At 30.1% G+C, this 17,810-nt stretch overlaps 2 protein-coding genes across 2 annotated transcripts; both read right to left on the bottom strand.

The window, feature by feature from the left end:
- Positions 1 to 285: 285 nt before the first annotated feature.
- Positions 286 to 3,723, bottom strand: LOC146885811 (double-stranded RNA-binding protein 1-like). The gene is made up of 6 exons (XM_085675239.1): positions 3,482 to 3,723; positions 2,864 to 2,965; positions 2,081 to 2,307; positions 1,297 to 1,516; positions 654 to 764; positions 286 to 573 (listed from the first exon to the last, which is right to left on the bottom strand). Exons 1-6 carry the CDS (start codon positions 3,690 to 3,692, stop codon positions 488 to 490), a joined length of 957 nt encoding a protein of 318 aa, XP_085531365.1. The 5' UTR covers positions 3,693 to 3,723; the 3' UTR covers positions 286 to 487.
- Positions 3,724 to 11,357: 7,634 nt separating this feature from the next.
- Positions 11,358 to 15,419, bottom strand: LOC114188472 (uncharacterized). The gene is made up of 8 exons (XM_085674622.1): positions 15,343 to 15,419; positions 14,559 to 15,158; positions 14,141 to 14,290; positions 13,622 to 13,708; positions 13,227 to 13,379; positions 12,900 to 13,070; positions 12,230 to 12,801; positions 11,358 to 12,126 (listed from the first exon to the last, which is right to left on the bottom strand). Exons 1-8 carry the CDS (start codon positions 15,353 to 15,355, stop codon positions 11,521 to 11,523), a joined length of 2,352 nt encoding a protein of 783 aa, XP_085530748.1. The 5' UTR covers positions 15,356 to 15,419; the 3' UTR covers positions 11,358 to 11,520.
- Between the last annotated feature and the right edge of the window lie 2,391 nt (positions 15,420 to 17,810).

Raw genomic sequence — 17,810 nt, forward strand, 5'->3', positions numbered from 1 at the left:
CTGTTATAAGAAACGATGTAGTGATGAAGAAGTATCTTTCTGGAGGATCATAATTAGAAATTGGACCATTTGAGGGAGCTTTGACTCTCATCCACTCCCATCCTTTCTTTTCACTTTGTTTGTCACTCAATATTTTTGCAGCTAACTCTGATGCATCAGAAATTCATTTCATTTTTTGCCTTATTTTTCTCTCCTTAAAGTTTGTCCAAACGTATCCTAAGTCAACATGAGTTTTACTTATGCATAAGATATTTTTAACATCAAGTTTAGGTACTCAGCAAAGCCTTTAAGCTTTTTACTAAAATAAAAGATCTTATGTCATTTGGGAATTCCTGTCTCACACAACCTACTTATTATCACTAATAGGTAGTATTGCAAAGACTAAAAAATTTACAGTCACACATCAACATCATTATGTGAAATGGAGATGATTTTGGGGAAGAACTGGATGCTGCTGGTTCACAGATGATGAGCTCCTGTTGTTCATCTATTCGTCAGGTGACTGTAGGAAAGATGATTTTTGCACCTCCTCATTGGTAACTTTAACATTTTCATATAATGTGTCATTCAAGTCTAGGACCAAAAGTTATATGTTAGAACAGAAATCCATGCGCATAGCTTATTTTATGTGACAGAAGATGAAAGAAACAGACCTTCAAGTTTGAGATTTTGAAGGCAATTGACAATATCTGAGCTAAGAATTGATTGTACTGCTTTATGCTCTATTGGAGAAGGTGAAAAAACAGCATACAAACTGAGTCCACCTGTGCATAACATAAAACAGCATACATAATGAGTCTACCTGTGCATAGCATACATATTATCAAAGCATAATTATTCCAATGCATATTCTGTTATATCACACATAACCTACAGACAAAGGAGGAAAATGTTTCCTTTATTTAATTATTGTCTCATCCTAAACCACTTAAGAAGGATCCACATTGTTTTAATTAAACCAGCTTAGAATTATTTAGACATCATTCAGGTACACATCACTGGCAGTAAAAAATTAGAAACAGTGAGTGGGAGAGTCTCCACAAGGTCATTTAATTGTAGTAAAATTTATGTTAGGACTTCACAATATAGTATAATTGACCTATAACCATCGTCCACCATTTGAGATATTAGGATTTAAGTAGATCCCATGTTTTAAATAGAAGTCATGATTTAGGTTAAGGTCATTCAAAATACACAAAAGCAGAGGTAAAGTTTTTGGTGATATATCAAAATTTCCTCAGTGTGCATGTAAGCAAAATTGGGGATTGCACGAATGAAGAGGGACAATGAACTTACACTTTTTTAAGGCAATGTAAGCAATCTTTGCAGCATCCTCTTCTGCCTCTTTCTTTGATCTACATCCCTTTCCATGGAATTCCTCACCCTCTACTTCCAAGGTAGAGAAGAAAGTTGGCATGTTGGGAGAACCAGCCTGCATAGTTTTATACGTTGGTTTGTGAAAGCCTTCTCTCGAGGTTAATTTCATTAGTGAAGTCTTGAATGAATCAGAGTCACCCTGAATAAGAGGATACAAATCCATATTCAATTGTAGCAATTTTTAATGAAAACAGAACACACGAACATACAGGTGAACACACCAATAGATTTGACCTTTGAATGCAGTTGATCTACTCTGTTAATAAATCACGCTATCATCTATTTAAAATCTAAATGCCTTCCATAGATAAACTATTCTTCACACCGAATGATAAGCTAACATTCAATATTACATATAATATAGAGATCCAAGAACTATTCTTAAACTGAACTTTTTTTTTTTTTTATATATAAAGACATTCTACAAAAGATAACATTCTACAAAAGATAAGAAAAACGAAACTTACCAAGACATTCTATATTTTACCTGAAAATCATCAGTATAAAATAATAGGAATTAAGATGGCAGTTTAACATCAGTATAAAGTATATCTTGGTCATAGTATATTTTAAAACTGTAGCTCCATATAAAATACTTAAACAGAGTTCACTCTTGGTAATTGAACTATATAGGTTCTCAGAAATTTTTTCTCCAACATTCTTCTTAGTTAGTAGCATTGCTAGAAATAACAAGGATAATTGCCTTCTCAAAGATGTCAAGTGATAATGACATTAAATCAGAAGCCTGCGCTGTCTCTTTTATAGTGTTGGTAAATGAAGGACTTTCAACAGAATGCCCATCAACTAGCACTGCGGCCTTAAAGTCTTTGGCTGGAGGCAGATCCTCAATTTTACATGCAAACACAGGTGGATGAAGATTGTTCATTCGAGCATTGTTCTGCAGATGAATTTTGTGAATACAGTCCATATCTAGAGAATTGAGTTGAGTGATGTTGTTAGATGATGAAATGGAAACAGAAAATGGTAACAATCATAGCATAACTAGATATGCAAATACAGTAGTGAATAAAATGAAAGGAAGTCTACAAAAAACTTCTAAAGATTCCACCAGAACACAATGAACTTGAGGTAAATGTTAGAATAAGTTCATTAGTAGTTTCTTTGAATATATGTAGAAACTATTGTTGTAGTTGTGACTCTGAAACTCAGTGAAAGTGTTTGTTCATTGAGAAAAAGATAATAATAACATTGAAATTAGGATTGACATAAGTAATTTCTAAAGATAATCTTGAATGTGTTTTACTCCTTCCTTATAGCTTTCTAAATTTACAAAACTAGAATGATTGCATACAAGAGAGTGCAACCAGGTTTTTGGAGGGGTTGATGAGAATATATTGTTCACTAGAATGGAACTACAAGGAAAGTAAAAGTAGAGTATTATTTTTCTTTATTAGATCTTTAGGATCCATATGAAGCAGAGCTTTCAAACTAAGTTAAAAAAGTAAGGAGGAAAGACATCACTCACCATCTATAATAACTGAAGATTCTGCAGGAATTGAACTGTCCTGAGGTTTCACTGCTCTAATTTGTTCTTTTGTACAGTGTTCTGAAGTTTGTGTTGAAGATTCTAGACGGTCATAAAGCACACAATTAATTGGTTATCATCATTTTGTTATTAAAGACATAAAATTAAGAATGAAAACTAAATGAGAAAAAGACTTTTGACAGCATTGATTTAAATAGTTCTAGAACATAAGATAGATACTAAACTTCATCCTTAAATTCTACTTGTATATTATGAAATCAATTAAGGTTAGGAAAGATGTCATTATCAGTGCTAATTTAAACTGAAGTGCAACTTAGAGTCTACTTTTGATCAAACAGTTTTGTAGTTTCTCAAACCATTTCACGGAAGTGATGGTTTCCAACCCAAAATCTCAAACAACTCCTGAAAACTGTTACAATAAGCTATGATTGTATATGAACACAAACACAGAACAATCTAAGGAATAAATCAGACAACTCTCTTCACATAACAGGAAATACCTACATGAAGACCATCATCCTCATGAAGAAAAAACAGTAAAGAAACCAACTTTCCAAGGAAACAAGTAAAACCAACAAAGGAAAAGGGGTGGGGTACCAGAAGAGAGGCTGAGGAAAGCAACCATGGCAGCTTGGTTTTTAGCTTCTTTAAGGGAACTAGAGGCACTAGAAGAAGTGAAGATGACACCATGGACATGAACAGAAGCCTTAAAGCTTGGTATATGATCTGGACCATCTTTCATGGCAGAGTAACTTGGCAAACCCCATTTTCTCTTATGGCACAGCTCTTGTAACTTTGTCTTGTACATTTTCACTTTCACACACAACAAAACAAAAATGCTCACCAAATAATATATACATGAGAGGAAGAACTAATAATTTAGATGATTGGATTAGTTTTTAGTAAAATCAAATCCAGTTTAAAACCTGTGCATAAAGGACCTTTAAAATCAATTAAAAGAAATCATATCAGGAATAGATTTTACGAAAATTATTGTAAAAGCCAATAAAATTTGCTAGGGCATGTGAAATCTAAGCCTCAATATATGTTAACATGTGCATTAACACTTTGATTCACTTATCATATATGATCAACTTTAAGTAAAATTAATCTCAAACTTTAAAGCATTATTATATGATAACATTGTTTTTTCTTATCTTAATATATTGTGTTTGATTACATTCTCTGAAAAGAAATGCTTCCTGCATGAAGGAGAGTGATTATTTGTTGGTTTCCTAAAGTTTATGTTCTACTCCTTGCTTAGACAATCATGTGGAATGTATGCTTTCCTTTGAATCCGAAGAAAATTTGAAAACATGTTTTTAAAAGGGATTGTTATTGTTGTTTAATTAAAACATATACACTTAAAAAAGCTTATATTTAAAATTTTGGCCTTTTAGTTTTGCTAAAAAGAGTTAGACAGTTTATTTTACTTGTCTGGTGTGAAATACATACTTGTACTTAATTGCACATATATGAAATAACTGTGAAACTTATGAAATCCTTTGTAATAAAATTATTAAAAACTAAAACAATAACATTTTAATGAAAAATAATCAACTAAACAAACATTTAACCAACCAAATCAATGTTTAAAACCTCAAATAATATATTCAAGAACAATCAACAATAATCATAAATCAAGTTGAACAAGTGTGTGAAGTTTATGCATGCTTATCTTAAGTGACGGATCTTCAAACAAAATTTAGAGGGTGTCAAAATAAAGAGTGAAGTATGTTTTTAAACTTTAAACTTTGACGTCAAATTGAAATTTGTCACTGTCTGAAACTTCAATACATTTTTTATCCGCAAACATTTTACAAATGAACGAATATAATCCTTTTATCCTAATTGCATTTATTTATTTTTATATGTCAAACGCGTTTTTCCAACAAGTATTAAAACAAAAGCGTGTTAGACAAAGTAAATTGAAATGATAACACAAAACACATTTGATACTTTAAAAACATTTAACGTAATTCGATTAAAATAATTATATTAATTCATTTTATAAAATTTAAAAACAAAAAAAATATTAAAGTTTGGGACATTATCGAATACTAATTTTATATTAAAACTCTGATAAAAAAACTAAATCCAAGATAAATGTATAAAATTTTTGAAAATATAAAATACATTATATATATATATAATAAAATAATAATAATATGTATTTATATATATATATATAATAGTAATTATTATTAATAATATATGTATATAATTAATAATATATATATATATATATAATAATTAAAATATTATTAAAATTTAATATTTTTAACTTATCTAAAAATTATTTAGTTTTATTTTTATTGTAAGGGTAATTAGGTAATTTTCAAATTCTATCTATTATAATTTGTTTGTTAACTTATTGTATCACTCAAATACTCAATAATTTTCATCAAATTTATCTCTAAATTCGCTTCTTTTATCTTTTAAATTCATTAAAAGAAGACATGTATTTATCTATTCAAATCTATCAAATACATTTTCACTTTCTCTCTGAAATCCATCTCTTCGAATAATTCCTAATACTCCAACTACTCAAGGTTCCTTATACAAGTTTCGTTAGAAAGATTGGTAAACCTAGAAAATTACATTTGACCTACTTAGTGAATTATACCTCCATATTTTCTATTATTATAAGGGACACGTGTCAGACAGCAGAATCTTTATAAGACCAATGTTATGAATAAAAAATGGGAGAGGAAGTATTTTTTTCTTTTTCTTTTCATTTTATCTCTTTTAGCTCTTTCCCTTCCCCTTTCTTCTTTCTTTTACGTAACTACATCAAATTTCATATACAGTTATATTGTACTGTACCTGATATTCAAATGGCAGTAATAGCTTTAGTGTTAACTTGTCCTGGTTGAATAGGAAAATTTGTGAGTCTGGCCTGGTATGCTTAATCATTGAGCTTTTTCAAGTCTAGTGAGGGACTACTTTGTGAGGTCTTGTAAAAACAATGAAAAAATGGGAAGATGCAAATATCAGATCATACGGTAGATAAAAATCATTAGGAAATGTATTGTCCTGTATTTTTTGTGGTTTTGGAAAAGCTGTAGAATATTAATAGACCAATTAATCCTGTAAGGGTAAGAAGATGAACTCAAGTAATGTGTTTGTAACTAGCATTTGTTTTTAGGATAAAAGACTTATTTTGGTCTAATTAAAGACACATGAAGGGAAAAGGCTTGATGTATTAATGTTATGCTCAATAGGTGAAAGACAAATATTCTCTTTTTCTTCATTCAGATATCATTTCTATATATGAATTGTTATAATCCAATTACTTATTTTCCTTATATGTTTGTTATAATCACCAATGCAAAAGTAGATATTTACATCACTAATTTATGTTTGATAGTCTAGGAAGCTCCGACACAGTGTTGGAGCCGCCCTTTCCCGTTTCGGAAGCGCACCGAACACGGACACTTGCCGAAAGCACATATAATGTTGTATTGGACACAACATTCTCTCTCAACGTGCGGAAAAGATCGTTTGCGTTGCTAGGAAAAGGTGGGACGCAAACACTTGTCGTTGCAGAGTTGCCGTCGCAGACAAAATAGAAATTCTAGAGAAGATAGGAAAGGGAAAGTCAGGTGAAAGAGAGAAAGAATCTGAAAACAAAACCTAATCATATTCTTATTAATTTAATAATTTAGTTATTTTATTTAATAAATTTGTTTTAATTTCACGAATCCCAAAATAATTCTTTTCCGCTATCACATTCTCACTTTATCTATATTTTCTTCCTATTTAATATAATATATTTTATTTGAAGAAATTTTAATTTGTTTTATTAGTATATAATATATTATATTATAATTAATTTTAATCTATGACATCTTTATTTTTTATATTTAAATAATTTAATTTCAATTGGAGGAAATGACTTTTCATTAGAAAACAGTGAAATTTTTCATATTGCTATCCTATCTCTTGATGAACGAGAATTAGAAGAAGTATTTTTCAATAAAGATGAACAAATATGAGAGCTAAACATTATGATTTACAAATATTTTTCTTGTTTTTCCTTTGCTGGACTTTGTTTCTTTTATAATTGTTTATCTTGATTTATATTAGATCATGAAGTATAATTGATAGATTTTTTTTATACAAATATTAATCTTCAATTTTTTAGACTATGAACTAATATATATATATATATATATATATATATATATATATATATATATATATATATATATATATATTCGTATCCTACTTTTTTTCAATTTAGACGTTTTTCCCATGTCCATATCATGTCCGTATCTGTGTCTAGGCTGTATAGATAGTGAGAAAGCTTACGTAAAAATGTGATGACATTTTTGTAAATAAATTGAAGTGATTTATACCGGATCTTTATTTGTAATGTAAAACAGATCATTTATGTGGACGTAATTGTTTTTCTATATATTAAAATAATATTCATCTTCTTTTCTTACTGTGCAAAAATAGTGAAAACGCTCTTGCAAGTCACGATTTGATTTTTAGTGATGAATTAATGGTGGTTTAGAGATTCATTCACGTGCCTTCATTGGTTTTGCTTCATCTTTAAGGTTTGTTTGCGAATTTTTCTTTTTTTCACTAATGACCATGATTATTTATTAGGGAATTCAGCCATGGATATGCGTGAATGCCTCCTTTGTTTTGTTTGCAATGTTTGTTGGTAAAAATACGTTGGTTTTGTTTGTAGTGTTTGTTTGTAAAAAATATGTTAGTAAAAAAGCTTGTATTTTTTCACTTTCATGACATTTAAAATCGAAATTGAATCTAAAATCTCACCTTGGTTCATTTCTATCACAAAAATAAAAATAAAATAAAATTACATTCAAATATCTTTGAATCTGTTTAGCTTAATCTTCCTCCAAAATAGTCTAACCTCTCTCCTAAGTTTGCATTCTCTATTGATCCATTCTTTTTTAAATTTATCAAAATCCTTCATTTGATATGCAACACACTAAACTGAAACAAACTTTAAAATACTCATTTCAATGTAGTATTTTTATTGATCATAAACTTTTTTACCTTGGACCTAGTATAGTCCGACGTAATATTGCGCTTTTAGATTATATCTGTAGAAGTGTCTGACATAAATTTATGTCGTGTGTTTTTCATACTACTTAAATTTATGTGTCTTGTTATAACGTCAAACATATCTCTAGTATAAATAGTCAAAACAACTTACATAAAAAGTCTTCTCCGCGTTAGTAAACTAAAAGAAAATGGAATATTAGATATGGATTTTAAATAAATTATGGAATAATAACTTATATGGGATTACATCAATTCTTTAAATTATGAAAAAGGGGGCAAATTATCCATAGTCCAACATTTTTATGATTTCAACGTGCCATTAAATGTTGCTTGTGTGGTTATAATTTGACCGATACTAATTCACAAATATTAAACTTCAGATGAATATGAATACTTTTGGATCACCAATATTGAATTCAAGATACTACAATCAGAACTAGGTTATATTGTTTTAATTTATTTATTTTATATATTTATCTTGAACAATATTTTATATATTATAACTTTTTATTTCATATAAAAATATTATATATATCAATTAGAAAATTTGAATTAAACTATTCAAAAATCCTAAAGTAAAAATGAATTGAGACTTTAATTGCATCACAAAAAGGATTTAAGAATAAATTTATAAAAATAGATAAGAAAAATGAATTAGAAAATAAGAAAAAAAAATTAATGAAAATGTTCAGAATGGAAATGTAAAATATCTTCAATAATCATTTAAAATTGATTACTTTTTTGTATATTATAGATAAACAATTGCCACACTTCAAAGTAGATTTGAACAATTTAAAATATATGAAGATATTTTTGATTGTTTTTTAGTGTTAAAGAATTAAAGTCACTAGATTATACATTTTTTAAAGAAAAAGGCTTAGACCTTGAAAAATCTTTAGAAAAGGATAATTTATTGGATATTGATGGATTTTGTTTATTTTCAGAATTAAATATCTTAAGGGAAATTATAGGTTTGGAAAATGATAAACTAATTGAAATTCTTAATTATACAAAAGAATTACCTCTTTTTTTTCACCTCGAGAATGAAAGAGAACGAAGAGAAATAAGAGCAAAAAATAGATATTTTTCTTTTCAAAAACAAAAGGAAGCATGTGAGAATGATAAATGAAAACAATTTATAAGAAACTCAAGAACCATATTGAAAAATAATAATAAAAACATCTTGATGAATTTTTTTATTCTTTATTCTTTAGGTTAAATTATTCATTTGGTCCCAATTTTCGTAAGTAAATTTGAATTTGGTCTCTTAATTTTTAGAAGTGTTACATAGGTCCCTAATTAATTTTGATATTTTGTATCAACGAGGTTCCTTCCGTTTAATTGAGAGAAATGCCGTTAAGAGCACAATGACGTGGAGATATGAAACTGAAACATAATATTTATATTTAAATGCATTTGAAAATTTGAAAACAAAGAAGAAGAGTATAGTTAATATAGTTAACTCATTACATTCATTTCTTGAACTTTTCGCTGATAATCTCTCACAGCATTGGCAGCCGCACCACCCGCAAGTACAGCCTCTCCCTCACGCTGATAAGCTTTTCAACCTCTGCCACCTTCAGTCTAGGCATTTTGTCCAAAATTTTATTTTCTTCCTGGAAGAGGATATGATGACACCAAATGTAAGAAATTAAATTATTATCGCTGACATAATTGGAGAAGAAACATAGTACAAAATTGCAAATATCTGGCAAATCTCAATCTGTTTGATTAGCTCTTGATTTTTATTTTGGTAAGACGATCTAAAGCTTTGTTATCATCTTGAAGTTTAGCAATCTGCAAGGAACAAGTTGAAGAAAGCAATGACATAAAATCACCCATGACAGGCCAGCTTCAGTTGCCTTCATCAGTTTCTTCTCATGGGAATCGCATTCAAAGTAGAAGAACAAAGTAACAGTACCTCTTGCCGGGCAAGCTTAAGTTCAGCTTCTAGAGGAGCAAGAATGGCCTCTATAGGAGGCATGTCATCATCCTTCTGAGCAGCATGGACCCTTCGAAGAGTGGCTTCAGCAGCAAACTGAGCTGCCATCGATGTTTTCTTGTCATCATTGATTTTCTTTATTTCAAGATTCTGCGATAAATATCCAGTTTAGTAAACACATCATGTAACCTAAAAAATTTAGTCCTCACTAAGGTTGATAGAGGGTAAGTAAATACTTTGCTTTCTAGAAGAGACGCTCCACAATAGCATATCACTCTTACACCCATATCTATAAAGCTACTTCCATCACATAAGGACGCACTTAGATTTTGATTTCCCTCAACATTGCAGGATGAACATTGCTCAGACAACATTTTTACCCGCAGGCAAAAGGATGAACAATGAGGTATTTATGAATGACTAATTACATGTTTATATTGAAAATTTTTAACTGTTTTCAAATACATTTAAATATAAATGACACAGTTTCAGTTTCATATCTCCATGTCACTGTGTTCTTAACGTCGTTTCTCCTATTTAAACGAAAGGGGCTTCATTGATACAAAATATCAAAATTAGGGACCTGGGTAACACTTTTTAAAACTAAGAAACCAAATTCAAATTTACTTATGAAAATTGGAATCAAATGAATAATTTAACCTATTTTTTATTATATTTGATTTTATATTTTATTAATTAACATTAATTATTATGTTTATAAAAGAAATAAAATATTTGATTTAATCATCATTCATTTATAATATATTATCTAATATCTATCATATAAAAAAAATTAAAAATACCTAAAATATAAAAGAAAAATTCAAAGGGACAATCACAAATATCTGTAATTGACTAATAAAATATTTTCATGTAATATTTTCTCGTTGAATCTTGAAATTCATATCTTTCTAAGTTATTAACTAGTGACTATGCATGAAATTCTTATAGTTGAGTACCTAATTTGATAACGTCAACATCTTATCACTGACTAAGCATGTGGACCATATAATGATCAAGAATGTAGACCATCTGATCAAGGAAGCAAGTAGGCTGTCTAATGATCAAAGAAAAATATACACTAAGAAAGTTTTTTTTTTAACAAAATTTGACAAATTATTAAATAAGGTAAACAAGTACTACTTTTATTATTTTGTTTTCATTAAAAATTAAAAGATCAATTTACTTTAATCTTATTTATAGAAAGTTTGTCAGATTTTTAAAAAAAAATTTTGTCAAAAATTCATTTTTCATGACCAGAGAGTAGGTTGATCATGTAAGACCAAATACTATCTTTACAACAGTATAAAATTTTTTAGTAAATTCGTGCAATCATTAAGAGTAAAATGATATTTTACTCTTTTTTTTTATTTTAATTATCACTTTAATTACTTTTTAATTAGTTATTTTGATTTTTTTTTTAGTATTATGATGTGATAATTTAAGGTCATCGTAGATAAAAAAGAAAAAATTTCGATTATTGACGACATTTTGTACATTTTTATACATTGTTTATGTGTTGCCATTTCAAAATATATTTTATAATATATTAAAAACTTTTTTTACGATATCAAAAATCACTTTTATTTTAAAAGCATGATAGAGGATAAACCAAAAAGACGTTAGAAATCCGGAGTCGAGAAAAAGTCCTCTAGAATTGGCTGCTGGTAATACTGGGTTGTGGAACCTTCTTGAAAATGGCTTTAAGCAGATCAGCATAGAGAGGAAACTGCACCACGGCATAGAAAGTGACAGGCAAACAAGTGGCAATGTAGACAGGGAACAAGATGTTCTTGTACTTGTCCTTCAGCACGAAGAAATGCGCAGCGCAGAAAGAAACCAGCATGGAAGCAATGGAAACGAAGAGAGAGCTCAGACCGAAGAGCAGCTTCAACGGCAAGCTCTTCCGGAAGTCCTGCGCCTGTTTCCGGGAGGTCAGGATCGCCAGGAACATGATCAGAGCGGTCACCGAGAAGCAGAGCCCGATCAGGGACGCGATCGCGAACGCGTCGAAAGCCGGCTGCCCTTCCAGCTCCGGCTTTCCTTTGTCCGTGCCGCCAGGCACGGAGCTCGAGGTGGCGAAAGACACGCCGGCGATTAGGGCCGCCACCACGGAGCAGGAGTTGGAGGTTTCCTTCAGCCACTCCGAACTCTCCTTCACCAGGTCTTTGTGCTTCTGCTTGAAGATTTCCCCGCCGGTTTTGTCGTCCTTGTTCGTTCTGAATGTGAAATGTTCCGGCACTAGGGCTCTCACGTACTGTATCAATGCGTGCATGCATTCATAATCTAACATGATCATGCTATGAATGTATATATATTGGCTTGGATGATATAATGAACATGAAAACATACATGCATACCTGATACCACTTGATGTCCCACATCATTTGCATGGCAGCACCAGCAATCTGCCAAGTTCTTTCAGCGTTGGTAGTTGTGCCTGCAGCCAAGTGCAAGACAGTGTTGTCCCTGTTATCCACTTCCAAAATCAAGCTATCGAACAGTTCTTTATCCAAATTCTTCCTTAACACCTCAACAACGTTGGTCTGCCTGTTCTTCACTGCCACAAGCAACACGTTTTCGTTGTTGGAGTTGGTTTCGTGCACAGCACTGGGTATTTTGGACTGAAGTTCAAACACAATCTCCACAATGCCGTTTTTTGCAGCAGTCAAAAATGCAGTCTCCTTCTTGTCAACGTGGTGTTCTCCAAGTTTGCTTTTGTTGATGTTCTTCATTGCCACAACCAGCAGGTTTTCCTTCTCAGGGGTGGCATGTAGGGAACTTGGTATTTTGTTTTGAAGCTCGTTCACAAGGTCCACTATGCCAGCTCTCGCCACCGACACAAATGTTGTTTCCTTTTCCTCGTTTTTTGCTGCAGATTCTGTTCTTGTGTTCTCTTGTTGATTCTGCCCTGAGCTAGCTGCACCCACCACTGCATATATACACAGAAAGAGAGAGATGGATAAAATATTTAAACAACTTTTGACTAATTGTGACTTAATACATTACATTGAAGTGATTATTGCTTACTCTGCAACTGATGTTGGGTAATTTGGACCAAGTTGTCTCCTCTGTCAAATTGCAAGAATGGTGGACCCCCACTAATTCCCATGTACGACTCATGAGGTCTCTGCATAAAAATATTCAAGAGCTGACGACCCCATTTGTGTTTCTGCCTTATCTTCTTTATTGCTTTCAAGTCTTCAAAGTCATGTTCATGCAAGTAGAAGATTATCTCAATTTAAACATAGTGTGAGATAATATGGTCATAAAGACATGAAGACTCAGAAAAATGATGATAAATCGAGAATAATATTATTTTGATTGGAAGATAGTTAGAAAGAGAGAGCAACATACCTTGTGCAGTGACACCCAATCCTGAAAGGCTGAGGCATTTGAATGCAAATCGAACAGCACTCTTTACAAATCGAACAGATGTGGCATACTTTCGTTCCACGAAAATCTGTGCTTTCTTGGCTTCATTTACTGACTGTATACTCACTGAAATATCTGAATGTGATAAACATACGTAATTTAAGTTTAAGTGATTAAGAGTTCAGAAATTAAGGAACTATTTTTTTTATTGTTCATTTGTGAATGTATATAGTTTAAAATAAATAGGTAACTAATACTCGTAAGATCATAAAAGTGGGGAAAATGGAAAGTAGCTATTAATATTCACTTCCATCGGTGATTAGTGAAAGTTAATTAAAGAGAGTATTATCACACTTTAAATATTAATGGAAAGTTACCTTTTTGTTCATGGTCCTCAAATTTTTCAACTTTCTCCGTGTAGGATTTTATGGCTTTTACAGCATCTAGAGGTTCTACAAGAATACCTTTTGACATGAAAAATAATAGAAATAGTATTAAAAGTGTGTCTACGTGTGATAACATAAATCAATTAAATGTTTGGTCTTCCAAAATATAAGTTTTATTCTATTTTTGTTTTTTGGGCTTAGTTAAATATTTGATTTGCTCTAGTTTACATTAACATGCTTATGTTTTTCATTATCTAAGTTTTTTTACTTAATTAATTATATTTACTTTTAAAATTCTCGCAAATTTAATTCCATACAAGCTTTTATATATAAAATAAAATATACAACATTTTTTTTCTGTTAATTTAAAATCCCAATTAGGCCAGCCATTAATTAAGAATCCCACTCTTTGAAAGGATGTACATATATTAATTAGAATGTATAAAAGATAAAAGCAGAATTATTAGTTAAAAACCTTAATTATGAACATAATCACCACACAACACTTACCATAATATAGAATTTGTTTCCACCATGGGAGATTGGTTCCACTCTTGAAGGCCGAAGGTTTGCGAGCAAGAACTTTGAGAGGTGTGGCTCCATCTTTGTTTGGTGTTTTCGCAAGTTCAGGATAGCAATGAATTATTATAATTGCCAAATCTATCAATCATTAACAATTATTAGTATCTGCATTATAAAATTATTTTCAAAAGAAAAATTATATTATGAATACTATTTTTTTACTTTTATCTTTTACTTCCTTAAATAGTTGAAATAATTTAGTATGAATCATTGATAAAAAAAAATAATGATACATTAATTAATAATCCATATTAAGTCATATCACAAAATAAAATAAAGGATGAGACTAATTTTCAAATATTACTTTTAGGAAAAAAATTGTTTTCACAGAGAGAAGCTTGCTTACCCAAGAATTCTCTCCAAATGGCATGGTGAAGGATGGTGTCTCCATCATAGTTCTTAAGAGGAACTTCTAATCCTTTGGAAACATTGTAAAGGTAAACAAAGGCCTTTGTTTGGGATGTGAGCACAGCCCTGAAAAGAGGTGTTTCACCCCTGTTGTTCCTAACCCTAATCAGATCCTTCCTTTCACCATTTTCCCCAATGATGCACTTAATCATGGAAATGAACCCTCTTGAGGCTGCAAGGTGCAAAGGAGTGTCCCCTCTCTCATCGGTTGATCTCAGTGCACTGTTACTCCTCACCACTTCCCTCCCTTCGTGGCTCAAGATTGATCCAACAAGAATGTTAACAAGCTCCACTTTCCCATCATTCACTGCCACATGCAGTGCAGTGCCTCTGCTTTCGTTGATTCTGATTTTGTGAAACTCACTCTCGTTTCTGTACGCAGGAATAACGAACTCCCATCTTCCTTCCAGTACGCACCCTCGGAACAGTGATATCTCATCCCCGCTTCTAACTTCTTCTGTTCCTTCAATTATCGTTGATGATTCTTGAGAAACCAAGGTTGGTGCTGATTCCTGAGAAACTAATCTTGGCGGTGATTCTAGAGATACAAAGAGTGTAGATCTTGGTCAATCTTGTAGAAGACTTTTAATCAATCAGAAAATACAAAACGAAATTTAGTATCAAACATAGTAATAACCTAATAATGTATTCCAAGCAGAATTTGGAAACATTAGAACAATAGTTGAAGAATGTTTCATCTACATTCTATAAAATGGACTCACCAAGTGTACTCATTCTGGTAGCTTGTAACGAAGGATGAACGATGATGACAGACTTGAAATGGGAGCTAGTTAGCTGTAAGAACTATATATAACACAAAACCTTCAAACCTTTTATAACACCACTTCTATTCACGTGTGCTTTCTAGTGAATTTTCTATTTGTTCTAGAGAAATTGTTCCATTCAAACTTTTTTTTATTTTTAACTTTATCATACTATTTATTAAATTATATATTGAGTTAGTTATCTGTTATATATACCATTACCACTTTCCACCTTATAAAAATTTATAGTTTGCCTTTATGATAGATAATTTTCTATTTTTCATCAGTTTCTATTCAACATATATAATCCTATTTAAAATTATGTTCATAATATAATGTAATTTATTTATGATGAAAATTTTTATTAGAATAAATTAAAGTGATTAACCACTTTTTATGTTTAATTGCACGTATAAAAGATCTATAATCATCTTCACCATAAAACCTTAATATTTAAGTATTTTTTTTAAGTGTCACTCAATTTCTTGTTTCTTATTTCTTCTCGATACAAAACTTTGAACTCATACGTAACAATTTATCTGTTGAAAGCTAAGAATATTATAATTCTATTTATACACAAATCCCAAAAATTTGACCACTCGTCATAGGAAGATGAGTTGGTATTGAAGAAAATTTCTTGCATGGGAAGTTTGAGCAGAAAAGCCAAAAGATACTAATGGCTTTTTCATTTTTGTTTAGGCTTTAACCAAATATAAGGCTTGGTATCGATCTTGTGACCTTTATTATGGCATTTATATCATATGATGAGTCCTTTTCTTCAAAGTAGGCTATATTGAAGTGATGCTCTGATTTTGTCCAGTAGTTTTAAGATGACTTTTTGTTAACAAAAGTTATGTACTCGCAATGTTACTCAAATGAGAGGAAAGTATTATGCTTAACTTCACCATCAAGACTCAATAGGAATGATAAAAGTGTACAATGCACATATGGGTATCTATAAAAATGTTCACAAATGGATAAAGTAAAATATATTTGTTTATTTGAAGATAGACCTGAGATAGGTATATTAACCTGTAAAATTTAATGGCTATAGTACTATTTGAATAATATGATTGTTACTTTATATCGTCAGTACTTATGTATCTTTGCATGAAAAATAAAAGATGATTTAACTATGTTTTAAATCCTTTATAAATTTAAGTATTTTTCAATTAAGTCTTTATTATATTTTTTTTGTTATAAATGTCCAAAATAATTATATTTTTCAACTAAGTTTGGGTCATCAACTTATATTTTTCAACTAAATTTATGTCATCAACTAACGGTGACATGATCATTTGATTTTGCAATCAGAAATAATACACCACAATTTAATTAATAAGAAAAACCGAAGTTCTGAAAACCTAATTATTTTTGTCAATGTCTCTTTTTTCATGTTTCCACATGGTTGTTTTAATTTTTGTTTTAATATTAAATTTATAAAATAAAATAATATCATTTTTTATAAAGATAGTTAGGACTACACTTTTTTTTTATAGGGCAACAACCTAATTGACAATAAATTTGTATTGTTAGAAAATCAAATTCACAACGGAGCTCAATTAAAAAATATAAAAATTTTAGATTTAATACAACACAATACAGATTTTTAAGAGACACTCAAGAAAATCAAATCAAATTTATAAAGAACTTAAAATTTAATTAATTTTTTTTCACATGCAAACATAAATAATGATGTTGAAAAGTAATAATGATGTCATTGTTACCAAGAGAAAAATCAAATATTAGATACTTGATTAAAAGGAATATAAATTTTAGATACTTAATGTCACGACCGATCACAAAGAACAAAATAAAAGATCTATTTGAAAAAAGAAATTTTTACCCTAATTTATTAAGAATAATTATAAAAGAAAAATCTTTAAAAAAGAATAGTATGTGAAATCAAATTGAGGTTTGAATGTTAATTATGTGTAGAAAAGATAGTAATACTCCCTCAATGTTTTAAGATGATGCTTCTCTTAAATCAAGTGAGTATAATTAATATTATTTTTAATTTTTTTTCTAAAAACAAATAAAAACTATTTTTATATTTTTAATTAAAAATATTTATAAAATGTTCATTTATATCTGACAATAATTGATTTTTTCTAATTATATTTCTATTTATATTAAAAAATAAAGGTTAAATCATTCCAGATGTATCCACTTTTGTAGCCAAATTTCAAGTAGGTCCTCATTTTTATTTGACTCAATTGAGTCCCTATTTTTGAAAATTCGTTACAATCAGTTCCTTTCCGTTAGTTGTACAGGTGTTAATTATATGTCACGTGCCAACACGTGATTTTTTTTTATTTTTTTTAATTTTTAATTTTTTTATAATTTTTTAAAAAATAAAATAAAATTGTTATGTGTCAATCTGACATTGTGCCACGTGGCAGAGACAATATGATGTGGCAGTGGCA

This window comes from Vigna unguiculata, chromosome 6 (genome assembly GCF_037176805.1).
Source record: "Vigna unguiculata cultivar grain cowpea cultivar isolate G323 ecotype 2 chromosome 6, ASM3717680v1, whole genome shotgun sequence".
NCBI classification, from domain to species: domain Eukaryota; kingdom Viridiplantae; phylum Streptophyta; class Magnoliopsida; order Fabales; family Fabaceae; genus Vigna; species Vigna unguiculata.